At 40.2% G+C, this 26,072-nt stretch overlaps 1 protein-coding gene across 1 annotated transcript in view; it reads left to right on the top strand.

Annotated features, from left to right (window-relative positions):
- arid1b (AT rich interactive domain 1B (SWI1-like)) overlaps positions 1-26,072 on the top strand; it is a 162,882-nt gene that overhangs the window by 36,438 nt on the left and 100,372 nt on the right. The window contains 2 exon segments of the mRNA XM_055161103.1: positions 5,395-5,580; positions 21,154-21,258. Coding sequence (XP_055017078.1) covers positions 5,395-5,580; positions 21,154-21,258 — 291 coding nt within the window.

Below are 26,072 nucleotides of genomic sequence, written 5' to 3'. Positions count from 1 at the left end.
AGCCTGCCTGCTGTCTCTGGGCCCATTTGACTGACTGACTTGTGGTATTTCTGCCTCTTCTGTTTGTCTTGGTGTCTGCCTCTCTGCGCTCCTGCCTGATTGCCTGTCTACCTGTTTGCATATCTGTCAGCGTCTCATCCAGGGCGCCCCGAAAATGGATAGTCCCTCCTAGCGAGATTTTTCCATTCAAAGCAACTTTTGGGTTGTAATAAAAAAGACCTACAACATATCAGCCTCTCCGTCCATCTTCGTTTCCGCGGTGCTGCAGGGATGTCGGCTGTTGTTGTGAGAAAAAGTGGTGTTTTACACAAATCACAGACACAAAGCCACAGGTGCCAAGATACATTTTGACATTTACTTTTAGGAAACTGAATCAATTGTTAGAAAAGTAAACACTACATTGGACAGTATTCAGTCTCTTTCTTATTCATGTTTCAACAGTCTTAGTAACCAGTAATCAACACCGTGTCAGTTTGTTATATTCTAAATAGAGGTGTAACGATATCCAAGTCTCACGATACGATATCGTCACGGTATGAACCTCACAGTACGAAATTTATTGTGATATCATGGGAAAGCTCATGATGTGGTGGAGAGGCTCACGAATAGGGATGTAATAATATCCAAATCTCTCGGTACGGTTATTTTCATGATGTACATCTCATGGTATGATATTTATTGCAATATTTTGTAGAGCCTAAACAGCTAAAACTGTTAGTATGCAACTTTTTCCTCTTAAAATGACTTGACACGACTTAATCCAAAGAACTAAGACTTCTAAATATTTTTTTGTCTGCATTTGATCAATTATTCAAATATGACTTGGTATTCAATCCAATTTACATCGAGAGATTCAGTCATGTTCAGTCTTGAATTTTCTTAGTCTTGAATTTTCTCTTCTGCCAGTCAAAGCAGATCATTTGGGGCAAATTTGGACTTAAAAGTAATACGTTTGGCTATTTTGGTGTTAAATTGCAATGATTAAAAGTCTGACTTGTTTATTTTGTTTGTGAAATGAAAAAATAAAATAAAATCCAGATTTGAGAGAAATGAAAGGGAAAACTTTGATTATTGATCGCTCAACCGTACTTCAGTTTCGTAGCATGTGCATGTTTTAGCCTAACGGGCAAAATCAACTTACCCAAGAAACACACCCAAACTCAGGAAGAACAAATTCCACACAGATAGGCCCCATAGGTAATCTAGATGTTTTTGCTGTCAAGTGAGATATGTCAAGATCACGCTCCATGAACTCTCTTGCAGTCACATGCGTATAATGTTAGCGTTTAGATTCTGAATGACTTACTTCATTCCGCAATAGGAAATTCTTTACATTATATCAATAATTGTTTTGCTAGTCTTAATTGAGTGAGTTTAGAGGTTCTTCTCATCCAAACACATTTCATTACATTGTTGACTACTAGAACGTGTTAACTTGTATATGGCAAATACATCAAAATTTGTCTATCTAAATGTGTACCCATTAACACTTTACAATACATCTACATAAACTGCATATAGAACAAATATTAATCAGACATATTAGCAGAGCGAGTGAGTTTCCAATGCTTTGTGGAAAACATGTCCCCAGTGTGTCTTTACATGTAATTTGCACACATTACACATTTAACAGCTCTTTACAAATAACTGAAACAAGTGTATGCTATTATTTATTCATTAGCCTTACAACATGCCTATTTATAACACCAGAAATAGGGCCAGTATGTTAGTCAGAATTATATTTCCCATTCATTTACAATTGTGTCTCTACCCTCTCCCACAGTCTGTTACTGTTTGCCCATATCTGTCTCCTGGTTTGGCATTGTTTTGTTTTTTTCCTCCTTCTTCTTGAGAAAGCAACCCACCCACGGTTGTCTGGTCTCGATCTCCATGGCGACCTAATCCCCCACCAATCCCAGAACAGGAGCGTTTGAGTTAAGACCCAGCATGTTACAGCAGCCTGTCATCAGCGATCACTGGATAGAGTTAGACTTAGTTTGGATGGGAGAGACAGCTCAAGGCAATTGTGAGTGTGCATGCATGAGTGGCCTTGGAGTATGGGGTATTTATTGTCCCCTAAATCCATGTAGTCTACAAGGGGTATGCAATATTGACAAAATAACATGTTTTTAATCTACCATATTCTACCACAATGATGTTAAAATTAGGGGTGTTTATATTAGAATTTGATGATACAGTATCGTTATCGTGGGCTGCTGTATCGATATATATCGGCAAGAGTATTGTTAGGTATATTTTACTGAATTATTCTGTGTAAGAGCTACAATTGTCACTGTTTTGATGGGTAAAATGGATGTTTTTCAGATTAATTTAGCACAGACTTTGTAGACTTTTAGTATCACAGCCATGATTTAGCCTTTTTTCAATAAACAGTATCGAATCAGTTTGAACTATATTGTATCGAATCTTACTGAATCGAAAGTGCACTATGTTGAGGTATGTATCGTATCGGTAACTTCTAAATGATACCCAACCCTAGTTAAAATAGAGACTCTTTACAATAGAAGGTAATTTCCATGCATGAAATAAGATTTAAAAAAAAGAAAAGCTAATGACCTTTCTAGTATTGATACGTCAATCTAAGCAAAGCAAGTTTATTTGTATAACACAATTTGTACACAAATTGTACACAAAACAAATTCAAAGTGCTTCACTGAATAAGAAAGACATTAAAATCACAATATAATCAAATCAAAAGATAAATAATCATCATAAAATTAACATTAAAAGAAAGGAGTGCAGAATAAAAAAACCTTTCGTCATCATTTTTCTTTAAGTTAAACTTTTGCTAGACGTATACTATATATCTGTGTGTGCGTGTCCATGCTGTGAAAGTGAGTGACCGATTGGACAGGTCATAATGAATCCCGAGGAGCAGTTGGCATGAGCAGGGGCCATGCTATTAACCTCTGCGCCTGCTAGCCTCATCGCCAAGCCTGCCGGTCTGCCTGTCTCCACGGCCTAATGATACACTCTCACACACACTCGCGCAAAACCTGTCCTTTCTAATCAATTTCCCATTCAAGTGAAAAGTATTCAGCATTGTCCAATCATCTCTATTCACAGCATCAAAGAGCCTCTGCCGGTATCAAGAAAAGACATTTTTACCTCCCACTCAAGGGAAGTTACATTTGAAAACTATTTGATATTTATTCATCTGAAGAGGTCCTCCGTAGCAGCCAGATCACATTTCACTGTGTTTTATACCCACCATTACAGTTATCAGAAAATTCTGAGAGGGTTTTCTATCTCAGTGCAGTAATAGAGGAGATACAGTTCAGAAATGTGCACAGCTTTGCTTTTGATCTGACAAGGCCGCTGTGGAGTAGTTTATGTGTTCACTCAATAAAACTAGTACCCAAATTTCAAAATAAGTTATGATACTAAGTTCAGAAAATTCACTGCCGTATTTGATCTGTGTTCAAAGACCAACAACAGAACAGGTGTAAAAATATTGTGCTATTGAATTTAAACTCAGAACAGCACATTAAATCATTTGATGTAATAGCCCTTTGATATAATTATGATATATAATGATATTATACACCAGTTTTTATTGTAGATATATCAATTAAAGAGGCACAATGTAGCTTTTCTGTCAGATAATCCACCACCTGCGTATCTTCATGGAGAGGCTATTGTGTTGCCTGAAATGTTAAACTTATTTCTCTTACTGGGGATAAGCAGGTAACACTGCTAAACCAAGTTACATATCAGATCTGTGGAGCCTATTCCAAACTAAAAAATCACATCTCCATAGAGACAAGCAGGTGGCAGGACCCCCACAAGAAAAGTTCATGCCGTGCCCCTTAAAGGTTTACATCTTGTCTGACTAGATGCAAAAGCTATAAAAGCGGCAGTTCAAATATTTGGGTATGATTTACTTTACAAATGTAGTTGTAAATGGTTACTTAGCTAGCTTGTTTCTCCATAAATTATTATATTTTTATTATTGAATGAGTCAAGATTATAGAGCTTTTTTTATCTTGCATGACCTAACATAAAAGATTTAAAGGGGCATTTCAAAGATTATGACAGATGAAAACCTGGAAGTAGACTTGTGCATGCCTGCAGAAATTACAGCCTGTGCTGCGTTTAATGAGTTTGTGGTTGCATCGTTGGCCGTCTTTACGAATGAGGGAAATAAAAAAATCATCTTGACATGATGGGAAAATCAGACATGAAAAGTCATGTCATATTGCTACAACAGTGGCTGTAAACGTTTTTTAATAGTCTGTGCTTGGATTTTGTATGCAGGGGAGTGAATGAAAAAACTCCATAGGAAATCCTTAGAGGAGCGAGGGAGCACCTGGCGCTGTCTGTACTCATAACAAACGACAGGGCCAGGATTAAGACTACATTTGTATCAGTGCCAGCTTGATACATCCACTCACTGTTCCCATTCCCGTAACTGTAATGTACTATGCATCAGTGAGCTAGCTTTTAAATAAAAGGTATGTTGGAATGTCCCAGAATCCTCCTCATTAAGGTTACAGACAGGGACAGGCTCGCAGTAATATTAAACGCACCTCATCCCATCTGTGAATGTACCGAGGCAGTGTTGAGCTGAGGAAGATGCAATTGGCAGGACAGGGCCAGGGAGTTCATTCTGAGAGAGATGCTGAGAGACAGGTGGGTGGTGTGGTTTGACCAAATTAGGAATTCAAGGAAAGAAGAAACAGAAAAATAATTTGGAAAAGTTAATTTTACAAGTTAATTTGAATTTTGCATTAAAAATTTGTTTGTGAGTTTCTTCAACCAAAATCAATATTTTTTTTTTTCCCCGAGCATTGCTATGTTTTATTTTTATTGCATGATTGTGGTCAAGGTAGAGTGGTTGCCCTAAAATCAAAAAGTTAATGGTCCATCTCCCAGTCCCAATCCCCAGTTGTTGGCGCAGTTCTGTACTTAGGCAAGACTGTATTTGCAATTTTTATGTGTTTGATTATGATAGGCAATTGTGGCTACAGAAGCTTCAAGAAGTGAATGATTAATACACTCTACAAATTATGCGTATTTCTTTATTGAGATTGAATTGTTGACTTTACCATATTCCAAATATTAAAGGTGCATTGTGTAACTTTTATGGTATAGGTCTCTCAAATGGTTGTTTTTGCTTTGTCTGGAATGTCTCACAGCATGATATTAAACCTTTCTTTCCCCGCTCACTGTCAGAATTACTGTTTTTCTAGGTATTTTTGAGCTATAAACCATCTATAATTTAATAACTGTAAGGTATAGCTGTTTAATGTACTACTGTGGAACATTCCAGGCTGAACAGTGACATATTCAGAGAAACAAGCAGGTGATGACCCCCAAACAAAAAGTTACATTAGTGCACTTTTAACAATTTATCTCTAACTATTGTCTCAGCAGGTGCCACCGTACAGCCAGCAAGGAATGGGAGGCTATGGTCAACAGCAACCACCACCACAGCAGCAGCAGCAGCAACAACAGGCAGGCCAGCCGGGAACCCCCCCATACTTCAGCCCTCCTCAGCAGACCCCCCCAGGACCTACCCAGGGCCCGTACATGCAGACAAGGCCACAACCACAACAGGTACCAGCGCATACAAGCTACAACCAGCCAAAACATCCACTCTCCGTGCCTGTTTTTATAGTGCAACACAAGCATAAATACATATTGCTCTTGTTCAAGGTCACACAGATGTCACTTATCAGAAACAACATCAAGAATAATATTTGAAACATCAGCAGCAAAGGGATTTCAGCCAATTCTTTTCCATGGCCTGTATTTTATTATTTCGCTGGTGCGGGGGATTGTAGCAAGCATCTTAAGGGATAAATGCATGCAGTGGGTGTGTGTGTTTGAGTGTAAACATGTGCTATCCTCATGCATTATTCATGAGAGGTATTTTAGGTTCATCTCAATCTCTCCCTATCTATTCCGTAGTACAAAAAAAGGACATCTGAATGCGGTTCACATATTGGACAGCCAAAGTGCACAAACACAGTATATATATATATATATATATATATATATATATATATATATATTATATATATATATATATATATATATATATATATATTTCCCATGCACACAAATAGAGCGACTGCCAGAGTAAACCACATCCACACTACAGCAAAGTGCCTGATATGGATCGTGGCCTCATCCTGCCAAGTCTCCGCATGGTGTTCTAGGAGATTTTTTCCATTTTGTTCCAAGGAGAAGTTGAGTTCAGCCAGTTGTTTTGGAGTTGACTGAAGGCTGCGCATGTGTTTCCCATCCGCTGTGCAGCCCGTGTGGAGCAGCTCTGGCTAGCAGCTCCAGACTCGATGCTAGCGGAGCACAACAAGGCATGATGAGGAGGGAGATTAGGAGGGGCGAGGAGGAGTGGAGTGGATAGAGGATCAGACAGGGTCAACAGAGAGGCAGAGGAGATGCACAACAATGGACAGAATCATCTTCAATAAAGGATGGTAAAAATATGTTTGGGACTGCGCATGCTGATGAACATCCTGTTTACCCGAGAGATCTTGATATTATGCAGCATTTTAGTTTAACCCAAAATAAGTATTGATCATACAGGTATCTGAAAACTGCTCTTTCATGCTTTCAAAAAAAGAAATACTTTGCATGTTGTCCCCTTGCCTGTGTAAGTTTTCTTTGGGTGCTCCAGTTTCCCCTACCATTAAACACAGCAGACTATCCACGTTAAATAAAGGTTGATGAAAAAAAAAAAAATCTAATAAAAATCAAATTATTCAAAAATTTGACATTAGACAGAATCCATAACCAGATAGGGCTTAAATATGTACACTATACACTAATTGACATATTGACCCTTAACAACAAAAAAAATATAAATGCAGTGTAATAATTGTCACTCCATATTCATAGCATGTTGACCCAAACACTTCTAATAGTAACATTTAGCTCTGAGTTCAAGTTTTTCAGTATTCAAAAATATTCTACAAGAGAGCACAGGGGCAGTGTGTCCAGAAAGATACTTTAAACGGCATCTTCTCTGCAGCCGCTTGGCCAGTATTACGGTTCACAAGTACAAAAAGAGACTGAACAAATTGATGCTTTTTGACATGTGAAGTGTGCGTGCTACTTATACTGTGATTTACCAAGATGTAGTTAAAGCTTTCTTTAGACAGCTCTGAATATGGAGCAACTCGAGACAAATATGCAAGCAAAAAGCCAGCCATTTTGAAACAATGGCTGGTGTCAGAATAGGAAATCGTTAGTCCTAGCATAGTAATTTTAAACACTGAGTGAAGGTTTCAGCTGCCATGCCTATTGTCTCCCATTTTAAAAAGCACTTATGTCTTAACTAACACACTCGCTCTCTATAGAGTAATGCTATTCGCTGCGAGGAGAGGCTGGGATTCATGGCTTGACATTTTGTGGCTGTATTATGGTCTGTAGTCATCACTGCTGATGATATTGCAGCAGTTGACCCCATATGACCTTTCTTCAACAGGTTCCTGTCCAGTCTAACCACTGATTGGTTCATGGCACATCTTATATTTACTTATTGCTTCATTATAGTGGAGCTTTACTATATGTACACTAAATGAGCAAATAAAAGCACAAAATCAAATCACAAATTAGCAGTATTCTTAATAGTCTGATTTTGTTCAAGATAATGCTAGCAAAGTAACAAATGATTACAGACTATGCTAATTAACAAAGTGATTGGATAGCTAAATGTTGAACAATTCAGAGCACAGCACCAAAATAAATACTCTTGGGATGCTTTTCTGGTCTAGAATGGTTTTCGAATTATTTCTGTTTAAAAAAGTAACTTCTTATTTTGTTTAAGTTTAATTTACTATGCTTGTTAAAAAGAACATTTACAGAGAACTCTTTCATTGCCCTTATGGTAAAAACAACAACTTTTTATTTGTCCAATATTCGAACAGCAGCAAAGATTTCATTATCTTGTTAGTATAAAGCAGCTTTAGGTCTATAAATAACCAACATAAAGAAATTAACCTTTTTATTTTTATCACAACTGAATGAATTTGTTGCATCTTATAACAATGAGAACAAATAAGATTTCTTACATGTTTACTTCTGTTCCCATACATCTGTTTTTCATTCAAATACATGCACATAAGAGAAGTTGCAATCAGCATACGTGGTTGTTAATGATGCATAAAAGCCACAATACCTTCTCTAGTCACTGCATCAACGGCGTAGTCCCGCTGTCTTTACTTCTAATCAAAAAACGCCTTCCCATGTGTTACTTTATGCCCTGCACCAGGCTCAGCAGGCGGCCAGCGCATACCTCCTTGGTCTGCTCACTAGCGAGCTCAACATTGAACACAAGTCAATCTATTTTGCCAGCTAATAAGCATCCAGTCCTATATTTTCACATGCACGTTGCTCTTTGCTGCTTGACCCACTGCGAGGGAAGAGGAATTTTAATTTGTTCCAACTGAACAGAGGTGATGGGTGTAGTATGGCTTGGAGGAAATAAACAGTGTAGCTGCTAATGGATGGATTTATATGTAGACCTTGTTTGGTAAGGAATGTAACAAAAACAGTTCACACAAGAATAATTTATAAACCAGGGCAGGGTGATATGGCCTAAAATTTTTATCATAATGTAATGCATGTGATAAACAAAATTCATCATATCCACATTTTTCCCCACTAGTACTAACTTGTGAAGTTTTACTTAAAGTTTCAAGTTTTGCTCCACTTCACAAATTCTTTCTCTGTCATTATTAGTGTTTTAGTAGTATCTGCGGACGACATGGTCATTGTAAAAGCTGCTTTTGATGTTAGCTACAGCTAACCAAAGCTAAGCCAAACGTTGTTATTTTTAATGACTGTAAGTTAGTAAGTACTTATCTGGTTAACATGTTTCTGCTGCTAACTGCAAGCCATTTTCTTTGGCTAAAAAAAAAAAAACAAAACACTATTTATTAATATAATATATCATGAGCAATATGACATGACCAAGTTCTAATAAACATTATAATGGCATTGAATGTACTTGTTTGTCCCCATAAAAATGTGTGCTTAAGCCATCTTTCACTGCTGTTGAGGATCATGTGTAGAAATATCTGGTAGCCTACTGTTTGTGATGGGAATTACCCACACTCCCAGACAGGGAAATTGAGGATTTTCACTCGTATGACTTTCTTGAAAACATTTAAGTTTGACATTTTTGGAAAGTGATGCTGAATTTGACCACAATTTAAAATAGTAGTGGTGTTTCATTGGCGGTGTCGGGTTGTGTGTGTACTCTAATCAGCCGAATGTGCTGCGGCAATTGTGAGCCAAGAAAAGGTCGAGGCGTGACCTTTGTGTGTGATTCTGGGCTGAAATGAGACATGATGTTAGCCTCTGTCTCTCTCTCTCTCACACACACACACACACACACACACACACATTTACACACATGCCTGCAATAGTATACTGCAGATTAGGATGTCATTGTGCTATTGACCCCAGTTCTTTGACCCTGCATTACTCTGAGAAATCTAAGCTGAAAAGTTTTTTATTTTGTTCTTCCGCCTTTCTGCTTGGTTCCTTTGCCTCCACTCCACTCCCATTAACCCTAGCCAGAGGACATCCTCCAGTTGATGGAGCCATTCCAGCTGCCTTTGACACCGAATTTGCTCTGCACCCGACCGCTATTAGCTGGTTTTGTAACAAATCGAGGGAAAACACCGCCGCCTTTTGAGTCTATTGCACCGCTGTGACCTCATCTGATTGCACTGAGCAGAGCAGGCTAAAAGACTTTTCCAAGACTGATAGAAAAGAAAGAAAAATAAGAATATGAAGTATAGGTGGGAGTCTGAAAACACAACTATATGTTTTTCTTCTGAACTGTTGTTCAACCAATAGAGATGTTGCTATTTCAGATTTTAGTGTCATAATTATTGTGTGAAGAAAAGCCAAGATCTTGTATCATTCATAATTATTGAAACTGTGACCAAACAAATGTGATATAATTGAAATTCTATTCAGGTTAGACTATGTTTGGGATACATTTGATCAGATGTGTAACTGACATGCAAACAATGAATAATTTGTTCTACTACCTTGGGTCCACAGTGTTTATGACTAAGGATGCATAGATCCAATACTGGTATCTGATATCAGCGCCAATACTGAAACATTTGCTGGATCGGATAGCGGCCTCCAAATATTGTTTTAGTCGATATCCTGGTTTGGTATATAAATCAGTGTGATACGACTATTTATTGCTCATAAGTGGAGCAGAAAGTCTCGTAGTGTCTATTCATGCAAAGTTGTTCTGTAGTTACTTGAGATAAATAGCAGCTATGTGACACATTTGTCTTATTTTATTTTTGTAAATAAATGCTTTTTTCAGTCTGCGGTTTTCAATCTGTGCACTTGCACTCAACTTGAGTTGATACCGGGAACTGGCAGATATTTAACGCTATTGTATTGAAATCGGTATGGAGCCTGAAAAAGCGTTGGTGCATTACTAGTTATGCTCTATTGTCCACATATTGATATCCTTTACATTTGACCTCATATTTTCAGAAGCTGTGGGAGACCATGGAGTCTAGGGATCCTTCTCAAAATCATGTACAAGGATCCTGGATGAAAACAGTCTGCATTAGTTGTTGATCACTAAACTCTTAAATTTGTATGAAGAAAATACATCTGTTATTCTAAACTTAGCTGAGGTGTCATTGTGGAAAATCTGTCTTCACTGATGCACAGTAAACTGGCATACTGACTGTCTCCTCTTTGAAATGAGTTTTCAGAAAAGAGCATTTTGCGTGACCTAAATCACAGTTTGGATGTGTACAAAAGGCCAAAAGTCTCTGAAAAGTAACATTTTCAAAAATACGCCTACATGTGAACAAGGCCTGCTAGAATGTTGTCTCTTCGCAGCTGCACAATTTCATTTAGAAGTACTCCGCTCACTATTTAACTGTACTGACTTGATTATAGTGGAGATGGATATGATTGTTATAGCGCAGGTCAGTGCACAGTCTAAATCTTCATAACAGGGAAAGTGAGATCCCGTTACCATCTAATACATTGTACCTCATAAAATCAAAATGAGAGCGCTGTAATTTTAAGAATTTGGAGATTACTTTTATGGCATGTTTGTTTTATTGGGCAGTATACAGCCGAGTGTGACAGAGGAGACCAGGGGGAGGGATAGGAACTCTAATGCTGTTCTGGCTGCGTGCCAAGTGTAAACTCATAATGTTGTGAAAACAGCCTTTAATCTGTTATTCCAACCAGTCCCTGTTTAATTTTACACTCCGGAGTAATGTGTTGAATTTATGTTTCGGGAGTCATTACATGTAACTGGATATAGTCAAAGCGTGTCTGTGTGGATTTGAGTGACTTTAAAGACAGAAATCATTCCCACTGTGTAGCCCACCCCCTCCTCTCCATGAGAATCTGATCCCACTCCTTACTTCCTCTATTGGCCTTAACGGTTTCCTCTTCCTCTCTGGGAGTAGACCCATGGGACTTGAGTATCACCATACAAAAAGATCAGCGCTGAGCAGGAGCGCAGGCCAGCAAAGTCACTTACTCTCACTGGTTTGGTATTGTTACCAACTGAGATTGATGGAACAGTTTCTCATTATTGAATTTACCACTCAATCAATCAATCAAAATCGCTTTATTTGTCCCCAAGGAGCAATTTGAGCACACTGAGCACACTGAGCAGTAAAATATAATAGTAATAATAATAATAGAAAGGCTCAAAATAAAGTCTCAACAGATCCTCTGTCAGTGCAGTTTGAGGAGAGTATCTGCTCTCAGGACAAAAGTGTCCCTCATCTGTGTCCTCTTCGTCCTGCATCATCACAGCAGTGTCCACGGGGAGCCAGGTGAAGTCTGGACACACAACAGGAAAGCGTCACTCTTCCTTCGCTTTATTTTTTCTTTTATTGATAATGAGACAGGACATTCTCTTGAAGTGTTTCTTCTGGAACATCATCTGCCATACTTGGTGCATTGTTGTTGAAAGCCTGTAGCATTTCAGATCTAGCAGCGTAGAGTCGCCATGAATACGGGGAAAACAAAGTGCTCAAATCACTCAATCCAATAGTCCTTAACTTCCATTCTTTGAACTACATAAGCTGCACTTCTGAGTTGTATTATATTAGTCAAAATCATCAAAAATTTATTTTAAAAAGAATAATGAAATTTGAAAAAGTTTAAAAGCTGCTTAGTGTGCAGTCACAAGAGCAGCATTTATTTGTGTTTTTCTTGTCAAACTGACTAAACTATACTACAGAAAACAGCTAAAATATATAGTGATATAGGTTTGATGTTGATATGGACACTGTTTTTTTTTCCCCCCTCTCCATAGAGCTGACCTGTACCTTTTCCTGGTGACCTCATCTGCTCTTCTCCAGAGAGATAAACTTAAATGCCAGAAAAGCAATAACACTGACAAGCAGGTGGCAAACCCTTCACTAGAATTCATTGTTGACAGGCAGAAGTTTTCTTAGCCTGTTTTACTGTACTTTTTTAGAATTCCCAATGTGCAAACCTAGATTTCATATCGTGCATTTGAAATATTGCAGTTAGCATCTTCCTGTAGTTATGTGCAATTATATATTTACTGCTCAACATAAGCAGCAATCCGGGATTTAGTTGAGATTGTGTATTTTACGAGAAGACTTTAGAGATTTGATTGAATATCATATATTTTATAACCTATGGTCCCTAAACTGAAATCAAAATGGGGACACTATTACTTTTGACTATGCTTTTGCGACTTAGAATAACTTTTTATTGATTTTATGGGCCTATAGATTGCTGTAAAACAACTCAATCGGGAGTGTGCATATGCCTCACCTGGACCCAAGAGCTATTGGACCATTTTGCATTTCCTGTCTGTCACCCCAACCGGCTACAACAGTGCGCCCTATCTCCCTTCGCCCTCCCTCTCCCCAGCCACCTCCTCATTTAATCACACCGGGTTAATTAAAAGGCCTTTCCAGCGGTCTACACCCTTGGCTTTATTACCCCATGCACTGTATACTCTGCTCTGTTGCTTCAATTATCGTCCTTCACCACTCTGCCCCCCTCACCCCCCCCCACCCCCAGCCTTATGAACACACTCTCCAGCGGAAATGGGCGCTCACCTTGGGTCGAGAGAGGGTGGACGGAGGAGAACGAGGGGGCCAGGAGTCATGGGTGCTAGAGAGTGGACAGTGGAGAGGAGCCTCGGCACCCCCAAAGTTCAATGCCATTAATTGGTCGCCATTTGAATATTAAGCGAAGAAGTGTGTGTTAATTAAGGGGATAATAAAAGCTAGCTGCGAGGGGGGAGGCATGGAGGAAATGGAGGGCATATGGTGGCAGATGAGTGAAGGGGGTGGGGGGTGCCGTGGAGGGAGGGGGGGCGGCTGGGTGCAGGGCGATAAGAGGCGAGAGGGACGTCCACGGGTAAAGGTCTGGCAGTGGTAATTTGCAGCGAGGCGGCGTTAATTGTCATAACCTTTTAAATGGCATGAGTTTATCGGAGTCCTCTAAATGTCCCCGCATATCGCCACGGCAACCCCGGGCCTGCCGCGCTCCGATTTGCCCGCCGCTTGACGAGCACTTAAGTTTGATGAGTTTCCCGGCTAAAAAAGTAAATGATAAAATTGGGGAAAAGAAACTATATGTCAGCTAGCAGTGCGAGCGTGCTTGAGACAATGTTTTTAATTTAGTGTGTGTTTTTGACTGACACTCGCTAATTGCTCAACCAGAATCCACCACGTTTTTTTCTTCTTTTTCTCTCTTTTTTGATTTATGTTTGTTTTTGTACAGCCGAGCGGCAATTCAAATGCAAATGAACGTGAACAGGAGAGGTGTTTTTTGGAACGGTTAGGACAATCATAATGGCTCAGAAAAAAGGGGGCCCGGTAGTTAGCGCCATAGCACCCTGGGGGCCTCATTTAGCTGCCATTTGTTAGGAAATGCCGCTACATTTGTTCCTGGATACAGACTCAGACACAGAAAGAGAAAACAGTAAAAAATGTCACCGTCAAAGTCAAGCTCGCCAACACATTGCTATTGTTCCTGCGTGTTTAGCAAAAGTCGTGTGGGTGTGCACCAGTTAGCGTGGATGTCCTCTTTAACGGGAAGCCAAAGTCATTCAAGTGAATGGGCGGACGGGGGTTGGCGAGGCAAACTTCCAAAGAGTGTGTGAAGCTAAAGATGCTACAAAGACAGGCTTTTATTTGATTAGTCTGTTTAGGCGAATGAGAATAAAATGTCCTGGCAAAGGCACCTGCTGCTAGCACTGTCGCCTACATCTGACATCATCTCTATGGGACGGTCTCTGCTCCTCTACTTTTATACGGCTGGCATTGGCTCTCTGAATATTATGGAGGATATGGGAGTGTGTGTGCCCCGTGTTGAGCGCTGGTCCTCACTTGTAGTGTCTTTGTGCTAAAGGTCAGGGGGATTGTGAGATAGAATCCAATTTGAAGGACATGGCACTAGAACAGGCCCCGTACAAATGGAGCTATTAAGAGCTCACCGCTGTATGGAAACTCACACTTGGACAAACAGCAGCAATTTCCATTCTAATGCTCACCTTTTCCCTGATGATAATAAGTATCCAAATGTCTGTGTTGGTGGTGTACATGATGGCATTTACATAAAGGTAAAGCCTGCCCTTTAATATATGGCAGATATAGCAGGAGTAATCATATGCTAACCGCAGTGTTTCTCAGATGTTGTGTAATGGATCAAAAAGGCAAGTGTCAGAAAACATGAACATCACAGCAAATGTTGGCGTGTCAGGATCGCACCACTCCGCAGCGCTATACTCGCTGATTGTGAATTCAATTATGGCACCGTCAGCCTGATTGGTGTGAGTCGTAACTGACGCATGTGTAAAAGCGGTGTACTGAATATGGATGCGCCCAGTCGCCGTTGCCAGCACAGGCTCTCTCTGATGCATAGCGCTGTGTATGTGTGCGCATTATTCTCACTCACTCCTCTCTCTCTCTTTGAAGGCCACAGTTTTACAGCCTAGCCAAATGAGCAGGAAAATGGATGTTAAAGAATCATTTGGGCCAGGCTCAGCGCACACACATAAACACAAACAGTTCTCTCATAATAAATGTATAATAAGAAATGAAAGAAAAAATCTGATCTCAAATCTAAATGGGCGCTTTGATTCAATGCCAGACTAAATGTTTCTCTTAAACTTAAAGCCTAAAGTAGATTATTTATGTCTTACATGGCATTCATCGTGTCCCACAATAACGGGTGGGCGGTATTGACAGAAATATACTTGTTTGAAGAACTGCAAAACTTTGTCTTATAAACAATTTACCAGTTATTGAAATTTTGCATAACTTAAAAGCAACATTCACAATATTGCCAATCTCTACTCGCAATGATAATGGAACAATGCCCACCAGATTTTCAAATGATCCTAAAACTACTACAGAAACAAATGCTACTGCACTGAATACCACCATCCAATACATGGAAGGTATAGCTCCTCAAGCTTCAGTGAGCGTGCCCCTTAAGTATAGGAGGGTCACAGGCAAATGTGCTGTGCTTTATAATGTGTGTGATTAGAGTCTGCGAGGGGAGGGGGTGTGGGAGCTGAGTGGCCTCCCTCCTAAAGGCGCACAATTAAGCTTAATTTTTAATGAATATTAATGGCATTAACATCAGATTTTGTGGAGATATGCATCTGCCAAGGTCCAGGGGAAAAAGAGGGGGATGACTAATTCATTTGTGAATCATGAATAAAGCGGCAGGAGACAGGAGGGTAGAGGTGAAGGTGCTGGGTTCAACCACGAGAGAAAGGGAAGAAAGAGAGAGAGATTCCTGCATATATTGATAAACTCTGATATGATGTAGGTAACTTTTTGCTATGATTTGGGTAAAGTCACGAAATAGAGTTAAACTGCTTTGTGTTTTGTGCCAATATTAGACAACGCTAACTCCATTACTAAAAATCATGATCTGCTCCTTGACAACTTTTAAAATTTTTGCCTTAAAATGTAACAGTCAATATTTTAGGGCTTTTTGCTTTAAAGTGACAAAAACTGAATAACTCCTGTGTGTAGAATAGATAAATATTTCAATATGTCATAACAATAAGGACAAGTCTACCGTCATCTTTGGTTATTTTGCCAGTAGTTGTGTGGTAGGGCACTGTGACTGGCCGTGTGAAAGACTGACAATCGGGCAGACTGTTCTAATCTAGCGCCAAAGCATGTCAGATGAAACTCCTGCCGAAGTACAATTTGAAGTAATCCATATCTTGTCTTTGCTATTTATAAAAAGGGATTGAAGACACATGTCAGGTGAAATCAGCTTTAGTTAATGGCTGTGATTTCTTCGCCGGGTGCTTTTGTTTAGTGTCAGGGGGAAGGCGTCAGACGTGCCTGCGTGCTGTCATACCAGTTTCACCGCTTATTTGTCCCGACAAGCAATCAAACCCATTCAAGTAAAGGCAGGCCAACTCTGCACCCTGCACCCTGCTCCAGTGCACAGACAAAAGGAAGTCCCAACTAAGGATTGGTAGTGTTTTTGTAGTTAAAAGTGACAGGTGTCGAAGTTGATCCGATCTGGTAACTGACTCTGTGACTTTTTGACCTGCTTTTAACAATACAGGTCCTTGAGTTGAAAGCATGCGCTGTTGAGGAGCTTTTCAAGTAGTTTCCTAGCAATGAAATGATTATGCAAGTGGGATCTAGACATACAGGTGGGCAATATTGACAAAGATTCTATTAATTAATATAGATTTTTTGAGTATCACAAATTCAATATTATGACAATATTATGACAGTCCATCAAGTTATCTCTTTGAATGTGTTTAAGGTTTAAGTATCAGACAAATGAAAAATAACCCACAAAACTGCAGAAATATTAAGGGCCTGTTTACACAAGAATGCTTGCGGGTAATATTTTATTGGAATTACCTTTCGTTTAGACAGTGACAGCATTTTTCGGGGCTTAAAAACGCAAAAATCTGAAGCCACCCTTCAGAGTGGAAAAGTTGAATGCGCTCTGCCATAGTGTTTCTGTCTACACTGCCCAAGAGGCAAAACATACATACAGTACACAGAAACCTGGTATGCATCACCATATGCACACAGATTTCCTCCAGATTTCTGCGTCTAAACGCGGAATAAAAAGTGAAAACGCGATGCCACTTCTTTTCAGATCGTTAAAATATAAACTAACTTATATAATTGATATTCAAATTTAGCATATCTTCAAAAGAATATTCACAACATGATTGGTATTTTGATAATCTGCCCATCTCTATCTAGATATATAGATAACTAAATATAGAGTATGGGTAAAATTTATATTCCATCTGGAAGTCTTGACAAAACGCAATAAATATATTTCGCCTTCTCCCTACTGCACGACAAACCAAATTTTAAAATTGAAAACTTCTGTAGTGTCTCAACAGGGAATAAAAATGTCCATTCCAGAAGCAAACATCACACAGACAAATGACTTCTAAACTGTCTTGTAAAGCATGTACTGACATCATGTGCAACAAACTCATCTTTTACTTCCCCAACTCTGTGTGAGTGGCTCCTGAGTGACTGGGATTAACACTGTGCTGCTATATTGATTTAGGTCTGTATAAAGCCTCTGCGGCTCTATATATTACATTGCATTCAGCAGTCATCTATTCAATCACATCTAATATTACACTGGCTCTCCACACAGCTGTCTAATAGCATTTAACTCACAGTTTGATTCCCTGCGTTCCCCCATGCACTTCAAACGCTTGCCTTCAATATCCTTCATTTCTACTATGCCAAGATGGAGTCTTTTGAAAACGCAAGCAGGATGAATGAGCGTGTCTCGGCATGCATGTGTGTGTGTGAGTGTGAGTGTGTAGAGACAGGATTAACTGTGGCCTAAGGCTTAAGGTATGGAGTGGGGTGTATTTTAGAAGCTTCTAAATTAGCTGGGAAATGGGATTTTGAGACAATGGACTGGAAAGAACTCAAATGAAAGGATGCACTCGCAGCACTCCTTCATTCCTCTGATGTCTTTTCTCCTGCACATTTTTAATCGTAATTGCCTAGGCCCGTGCGATTTCACCTTGTTTGTTTTGGGCCGTCAGTCTCCTTGTAAGCCCCGCCCCCTGTGCCCCCATGTCCTTATTACGCTTGACAGGGATGATGTAAGAATATGAGCGTAAACAGTGGCACGAGGCAACCCTGCTCACTTTGACCCACTTAAAAGAGAAATCCCCTGGAGTACACACAAACGCACGCAGACACACACACACACTTACGCCTGAGTAAATATTGGACTTAGGTCAGCAGTCACTCTACAACACTGTTCAGTTGTGCGTCTGTCCACCTTTCACAGACTGCATATGTCCAGCCCTTCTTCTTTTTACCTATGGAGCTCTTTTTGGGTCAATATTTATCAAGTTGGGAAAAGTAAAACCAAACTTCGACATGGGCCATTGTTTATAGACATACGAGTGTTCTTTTGCAATGCAGGTTGAGACATTTTTATTGTTGGCTTTATGGGCTTAGTTTTAGAGTCTTCTCTCCAATGTATGTCTCTGTTTTTTAATTTTAATGTTCATGATTATTTATGTTTTGATTTATCTTTTATTATGATTTTAATGTGTTTCTTATTCTGTAAAGCACTTTGAATTACTTTGTGTACAAATTGTGCTATACAAATAAACTTGCCTTGCCTTGCCTTGCCTTAGTTTGCAAATAAATATTTTCTATACTGTTCGTAAATGATATAATAATGTTTTATTCATTAAACATAGTAGTTGGTTTTACTGCAGCTGATTCGGGTTTCTTAAACTAAATGTAGTTAAGATTTTTTTTTTTTAATTGTCATTGTCATAGAAAACAACAAAATTACATTTAGAGCATCAAACACTGCTCAGATTTTATGTAAAGTGAACCACATAAGGTAAAGTTAGCCAGGCTGGTGCGACCTAGTGCCTCCACTCAATTTCATTTCTCTCAGAATACACTAGACAGTTCGCAAAAACCCTGGAAGTGCGAGTTCGGGCACTAGCCAATCAGTGTAGACCCCTATATTCTGTGCTGCCAACGATTCCGGAGATCGAGGATTTAAAGCTGGAACAAAGAGAATGTTTGGTGAATTTTATCAAGGGGAAAGATGTTATTGCCCTTTTTCGTACGGGATTTGGGAAAAGCTTAATATATCAGTTAACCCCATCATTACATACATCATGACCAAATAGCAGTGATTGGTTAAATTAAAAAAAGTACCTGCATACTGTCGAGTGAATGAATCCTAATGCTGCAAGGTCAGGCTAAGGTAAAGTAAGGTCTACCACTTAAATTTTGTACTGAAAAATAAATGTGTGTGTCTTGTATGGTTAATAAACAACAGCTAATTAGCAAAATGTTGACTCACATGTTACCAATTTCTATAGTATTTTTGGAATACGAAAGGGTTTATTTGGGAGCAGTTCATTTTAGCAGCAACACATAACACTATTGGTCTTCCAGCTTGTATATTTTTGGCATATTTATACAGGAATGTCTGACTGCCATAGCTTACACAGTTTGCACTAGGGAAACTACAAAATTCATTTTCGACTGAGGAGTGGGAAGTAACAAAAACAAGTTGCTAAGTAAATATGCCATGTTGATTAGCATTAGTGCTTCTAGTAAATATCCAGAACACATGAATGCACAATCAATGCAGGCTTAAACCAGCAATCGTCGGCATTGTATTCAAAAAAGCACCTTAGCAGTCACACTGTACCCACCCACTTATTACCATACACATTTACTATGCACCTACAATTTGTACTATGTGATCTGGTTTTGTTGATAAAACTAACTATTTTCAGTCTAGTTTGATTGAAACTCAAATAAACACCTGAATAGATGCAATCATTTTAATTGCTCAAATTCTTCCTCCTTATGCAGCTAGAAATATTCTCATTTATCGAAGCAGGAAAATGAAAATCTGAATGTACTTTTAATTTTTATGGCTTGACCTCTATCTCTGTCTGTTAACTGGCAAAACGAATTCTATATGCAGTTATGGTAAATTAATTGACTATATGAACAGATGAGGCTGATAATACCCATTCATTTGATACAGGCGGCAGGTTAGCAATGCAAATCCAGTTCCTGCTAAATGGTGCACTGCATGTCCACTAAATACCTGCTCTGTATAATAATCATATTTATACATTTTTAATATTTAAAATGATTGGATTTAATTGGCTAATGATTTTAATCTGAACTGTCTGTATGGAGCATTTGAAGTCGTGAGTTTTTGAATTATGAATGAACAGACTTTTGACTGACTGTGTGTATACGACGCTATTCCAAATGAGAAATATGATTGAGGGAATAAAGCTTAAATTGAGTCTTGTGGCACTGATGTACGTTTAATCCTGTAATAAGAGTATTTTAGCTAGCTGTAAGGAATACATCATCTTGCTGGCAGTAACACGGCCCACCTACTGTACCGATAAGAAATCAAACATGGGGAGAGAAAGTGGATTTGAAGGAACTGCCAGGGAAGTGTGTGTGTATGTGTGTGTGTGTGCGCGATCCCAGTTATCACTAATCCCTCCACTCAGGGCTCCTTAACAAGTTGCCATTGTGCGGCCGATGCTTAACATGATGGAGAAACGACCTCGGCGGTGAATGAAAAGAGGAAGGCAGAGGCAGAGAGATATGGAAGAGAGTGTGGGAGAGGGCAACACCTCCGACAATGGAAGGAAAATTGGTTTACACTAGATAGGCGCGTGATTACAGAGGGGGAAGAAAATGACTTAGATTTGAACAATAGACCAGGCGTGTGTGTTCCAATGGCGGTGTGTACTTCTGTATACTATGCTGGATTAGTGGGTGTTTTTAGGCCCAGATTTGGCGCAGATGAATTGACGGTTATAGCTGCTCTAATGGTTGATTTTGTTAGCAGCGTTTTTCTGTTTACTGTATTAGAGTGTGTTTGTGTATGTTGTGTGTTTGTGTATTTTTCCCCTCCTGCTTTCGTGACTTTGATCTAACCATGTCAACAGGAGGCTGCACAATACTGCCCTAATAGAAGGTTTCTTATGTGAGTTCCAATAGTGTCAAATGTTTACGCCAGAGCTCTGTGTGTGTGGCGTTGTGTATTTAATTTAGAGCTTATGGATTGGACTGATTTTCTCCATTTGTGCCTTTTGTTCCTGCGCTCCAGGAAACCCAGCAGGAGAGCTTTAACGCCAGGGGTCCAGTCACAGCCAATTCTGCCAAGGCCAACAGTGAGGACGGTGTACCCCAGGACCGCCCGTCTAGCCTGCCGGTGAGTGAGAGAGTCCAAAGTATCTCTGCCCAGTGTTACTTCACATGTCTTTCTACCTGGATACAAGCGAGCAGCAGTACAAATATTACACTCCTCATATTTGCAAAATTGGTTAGTTACGTGTTTTACATTTGTAGTTTTTCTTGTAATTCTTCATTAGAACATTATTACAACAATTGCCTGCTGCACCTTTGGGTAGCTGCAGCTCACAGGTAGCAAGCAGAATTTTATGTTTTGTTTTTTTGTGCCTAAATGTATACACAACCTTATGTGTATCACTGTTTTTTTTTTTTTTACTTTTTAAAAAATAAAGAAAAGCAAAGTAAGTACAGAGCAGTGGGCGTATATAGGTGGCAGGTGAAAACTGGAATTTTCAGATTACATTAGATTACATTCATAAAATCAAAATATAACTTTATGCAGGCTAAAACAGTAATTTTACTCATTATGAAAGTTGGTATCCCAGCTTTAATGATGATGTGACATTTGTGGAAACCATTATAACATAAACATGGTCTTATACTGTATTTCATTTTACATAATGTGTCTCCTTTTATGAACAAGTGAATTAGAATTAGTTTCATGCATGTAAGCTTTGTTAACACCAGGACACGTTGGGAATCACATAATCATAATGCTAGAAAAACAGCTTTCTCATATTGCTATATTGTCTCACGCACAGTCAAATGCAATGTTCCAGTGACACTTACTCTAGCTTTTGTTTATGTTTTGACCCTTTCCATATCAAAGACAACAAATGCTAAACACTTTTATTCATCAGCTTGGTCTAAACATGGTGTTTCACATACTCCCACGTGAGCAGTGAAAACATATGCATGGACGCAAGACATTCCCGCCAGAGCGCCCATGCAGTCACACTACTAACCCACACGCACTCAGCCTCCTGGCATTCGGACCAGCGCATTTCACTGAGCAGGTTGGACTGGAGGAGTAATCACAAGATCCATAAGGACGAGATGTGGGCTTGGCCATTTTTACTTTTCTTCTGTTTTTCTGGCTTAAACTAATTTTCACTTTCTGTCAGTATGTTCCTTCGCAGCTCCTCAGCACTTTGTAAGAATAGAATAAATACACATTTGCAAATTGTCGCAAATATTGGCACGGCTCGAGGTGCGCAGCGTTTAATTTACCAGATACTTTGGAACAGCCTCAAGAGCGGTGTGATGAAGTGAAATCTAAATTAAATGCATGAAATCTAATTAGCTAAAATAGTTTTCAGACGCTATACTTTTTTCAACTTAGTTAACTTTGCTCTGTGTTTAGTCAGTTACAAGTTCTTAATTATTTTCTTAAAAATTAACCCAAGAATTAATTAAGACAAATGGCTACCAAAGAAACTGAACTAGTAGTAAACCCAATCAAGAACTGCCTGGGAGATAAACCAGGACCCATCAGTGTACAGGTCCAAATTAGGATACTACTAGGGGTCATGATACTAAAGTTCAAGTCAATAATTGTGACAATAAGAAAACAATGAAGTATAATTTTCAACATATACATGTTATCTTATTTAATATTACTGTTTGGTCTTGTACTAGTTTATTATAGATCAAGACCATTCCAAAACAATCCTAAATATTTTTTTAACAACCCTAATCAATGTCTTTTTGATGTAATGATTTTAATAAAAAAAATTTCCCTTATATTGCCATTGTATCCCAGTACATTTTCCCATATCTTCCTCTCTAAAGCAGCATCATCAAAGCCCCCCTTGCCCCCCTTGCCCCCCTCTCCTATTGCTAAAATGACAAATGCCCTTGATGTATTAGCATGTGAATCCATAGCACTAAGGCAGGACCTCTGCATTTGAAACAGGACCACTATCAACTCTCTTACCCCTGGGTCCTCCGTGTGTTTTTTACTCCCCATCCAAAAGCGATCCGCTGCTAGCCTAGATCCTAATCGCCGGCACATTTTTTGATGGGCGAGACACAGAGAAAGCAATGGATAGATAGAAAGAGGATAGAAGAGGAATTGCCAAGCTTTTTTCCAACAGGCTGTCATTGCAGAGATGTTCACTCTCTCACTCTCTAGCCGGCGTTTGATGTCAGATCTGAAGCCGCTGTCATCTTTTTTTCTCCTCTCTCTCTTTCTCTCTCTCTTTTCCTCTCTACTGTCAGGGGGAGGGAGAGAGAGGGTGCAGGTCGACACAGTGTCATGTTGTTGTTTTGGGAAAGGGCTGTCGTGTGATGTGGCGCTAGTTTTGAAGCCAGACTAAAGGGAGAAAGTGCTTTAGTAACTTATCAGAAATGTGTGTCGCACTACCCCAAGAAACATAATGCATCCATAAAAGGGGGCATGCAGGGCTGTGAGTAGTCTGTAACTACCATTCACACCTCAGTTAAGCGTCTGCATTCTTCAGGTATAATTACTATATTGTTTGATTCAGCACTCATTTCATCAGTACTGCACTGTACTGAACTGTTAGCACATTTGTAATAGTCTAGCCTGTTTTTCCAGTTCCACACCAAACCGACATTCACAGCCTAAGAACAGGTAATGATGCTTCACAGATTTGTAAACTGGTCCATACTCCCAGTACAGTCGACACCACGTTTTAATAAGTGTAGTTCAGAAACACACTATCAACCTTCCAAACATGTCTTGCGACTATGTTACACACACACTTTTGTTTTCTTGTGTGCTTGTAGTGTTATAGACCACATAAACAGTGACAAACATTTGCTGCTGATGATTGGTTCACACTGGGTTGTGGTTCACAAAGGTTTGTGGTTACAAACACAGAATAACAAGAGTTTTGCTCCTGTTTTTCTCCTGCCTTTGTCGCCTTCTTGCACCTTGTATCAAGCTAGTGCTCCACTGCCACAGTGAGGTGGGAAGCACTGCCCTCCCTTTGCCACCTCCACCCTCCTCCAGCCCCCGTTCCAGTCACTACATGTTCCCTGCTCTCTGGCGCTCCCCTGACAGCCTGCCAAGCTGCCGCACAAGCTCCCATCCTCTGGGACATGGGAGAGGATGGGCAGCCATGTGTAAAGATCAGGAGGGGGCTCTGAGGTGAGCAGAGAGAGAGGAGAGTGAGAGAGAGGGTGAGGAGCAGTCAAGTGAGACATTGTTATCTTTTTGTCACTTGTTCTGGGTGACGGATGTGGCTCCTCTCTTAAACACACACACAAATGTATTGTAAGTTTATGAGCATCATTTGCCTCTCCGAATGATTTTCCGTCAGACAAAAACACAAACTCATAAGCGCTGTGTGAGGCTGCTGTCTCCTCTCAGGCCTGTCCACCTTGGCCTCCTGTGCTGTTCGGAGTACTGGGTCATGAATGATTGACAGGACACAGCTGGAGAGGTTGTCTCCCCCATAGCCCTGCTCTGCACAGATACACACGCAGGCAGCGCACGTGTGTGTGCTCTATCAGAGCATGTCAGTCAGGCTGCCTATAGCATGTGCTCGCACTGTGGCTCTCCCACCGCTGTGTTTTATTTTAGAGTCCCCAGGCAGGCAGACAGGCCAGCAGGCAGCGCACAGTAATGTCATCCAGCAGGGCTAGCTTTAGCCTCACATTAGAGCTGGGGGAGGAGGAGAGAGCAGAGAGAGGGAGACAGCATAGAAACACCAGGGACGAGGAAGAGAGGGGACTGGCAAAAGAAACCGGCTGAACCAATACAGAAAGGAAAATGCATCTACTGCTTTCAAATTCATATGCTTTAAAAATACAGCTGATATTTTAAGACACAGTATGCACTGACAAAAAGCATTAGTCGCTATGTCAGTCCATAGCGTTCCTCAATAACCCCTTCTGTCATTTAAACTGTAAATGTGAAATGGATAGCTCAGATGTGTGTTTTGAAGTACGCAGAGGCAGAAGGAGTGTGCATGAGGGAGACAGCATGTTCCCCGGGCCTCTGCCTATTCTTAGACTGGCAGCACTGAAGGCCACAGCAGCGCCCTGACACCGCTCTAAACCAGCAGCTCTGAGAATAGGACGGCTAATGTGGAGCTACGTCCGCACTCCCAGCAACAGCGTCCAGCCCCCTCCCCGCAAGAGGCGCAGACATCCAGGCACGCTCACGCCCGCCATACCCTCCTCTGCTCACCTCTGATTCACCGCACTGCAGCTCGGATCATGACACAGACGCTTAGAGGACCTGCTTCATCAGAAATGCAGACGCGCTATTTTTCCGCTTGTACTCGCGCCTGTTTTCGTTTGCGTCTCATGAATCATTTAGCGCGCACACACACAGTTTCATGTACGCCGAGTTTTTATTTGATCCTCCCAAGCTGTGAATGCATGTTTCAATTTGGGCTTTGCCATTTGTTCAACCACACACAGAGTTAATACCTGTGTTAAAATATGCAGTGTTTTTGGATACATTTTAGGTCTCACATTGAGTGCAGTAATGATAATAATACCTTTTGTGCTTTACTTATTCATTCCCTTCTTGGTTACATCACCACCAATTACAAACATTTGCACAGGCGTGGTGGGTGATGTCTCGTGCCCAAGGACACAACAACAGAATGTACAGAAGGTAGCAGGGATCAAACTACCAACCTCAGTATGTGAATGACTGTACAATCTGTTCTACCAACCCAATTTCCTGAAAGTATCCTTTAATAGGCTGCTGAATGCCAGGAGCTGAGTCAGTGTGCGTGCATGCTGTGCCCAAACTCTCCAGTAAGTCTAGCCCCATGGGGATCAATAATGTATTTCAGCCCGGAGGCATTTAGTGGTATGTTATGGCAAAATGTGAAGGCGACACACTGTTCCACCTACTGGGAGCTATGCCAGCCAGTGCAGGTTGTTAGAGCGAGTGGGTAACACACGGTT

The sequence above is a fragment of the Boleophthalmus pectinirostris genome, unplaced genomic scaffold, assembly GCF_026225935.1.
Source record: "Boleophthalmus pectinirostris isolate CB_2022bp ecotype Guang Dong unplaced genomic scaffold, ASM2622593v1 HiC_scaffold_10, whole genome shotgun sequence".
Taxonomy (NCBI): Eukaryota; Metazoa; Chordata; class Actinopteri; order Gobiiformes; family Gobiidae; genus Boleophthalmus; species Boleophthalmus pectinirostris.
Note: the sequence above shows the minus strand (reverse complement) of the source record. Positions and strands in the feature narration are given on the sequence as shown.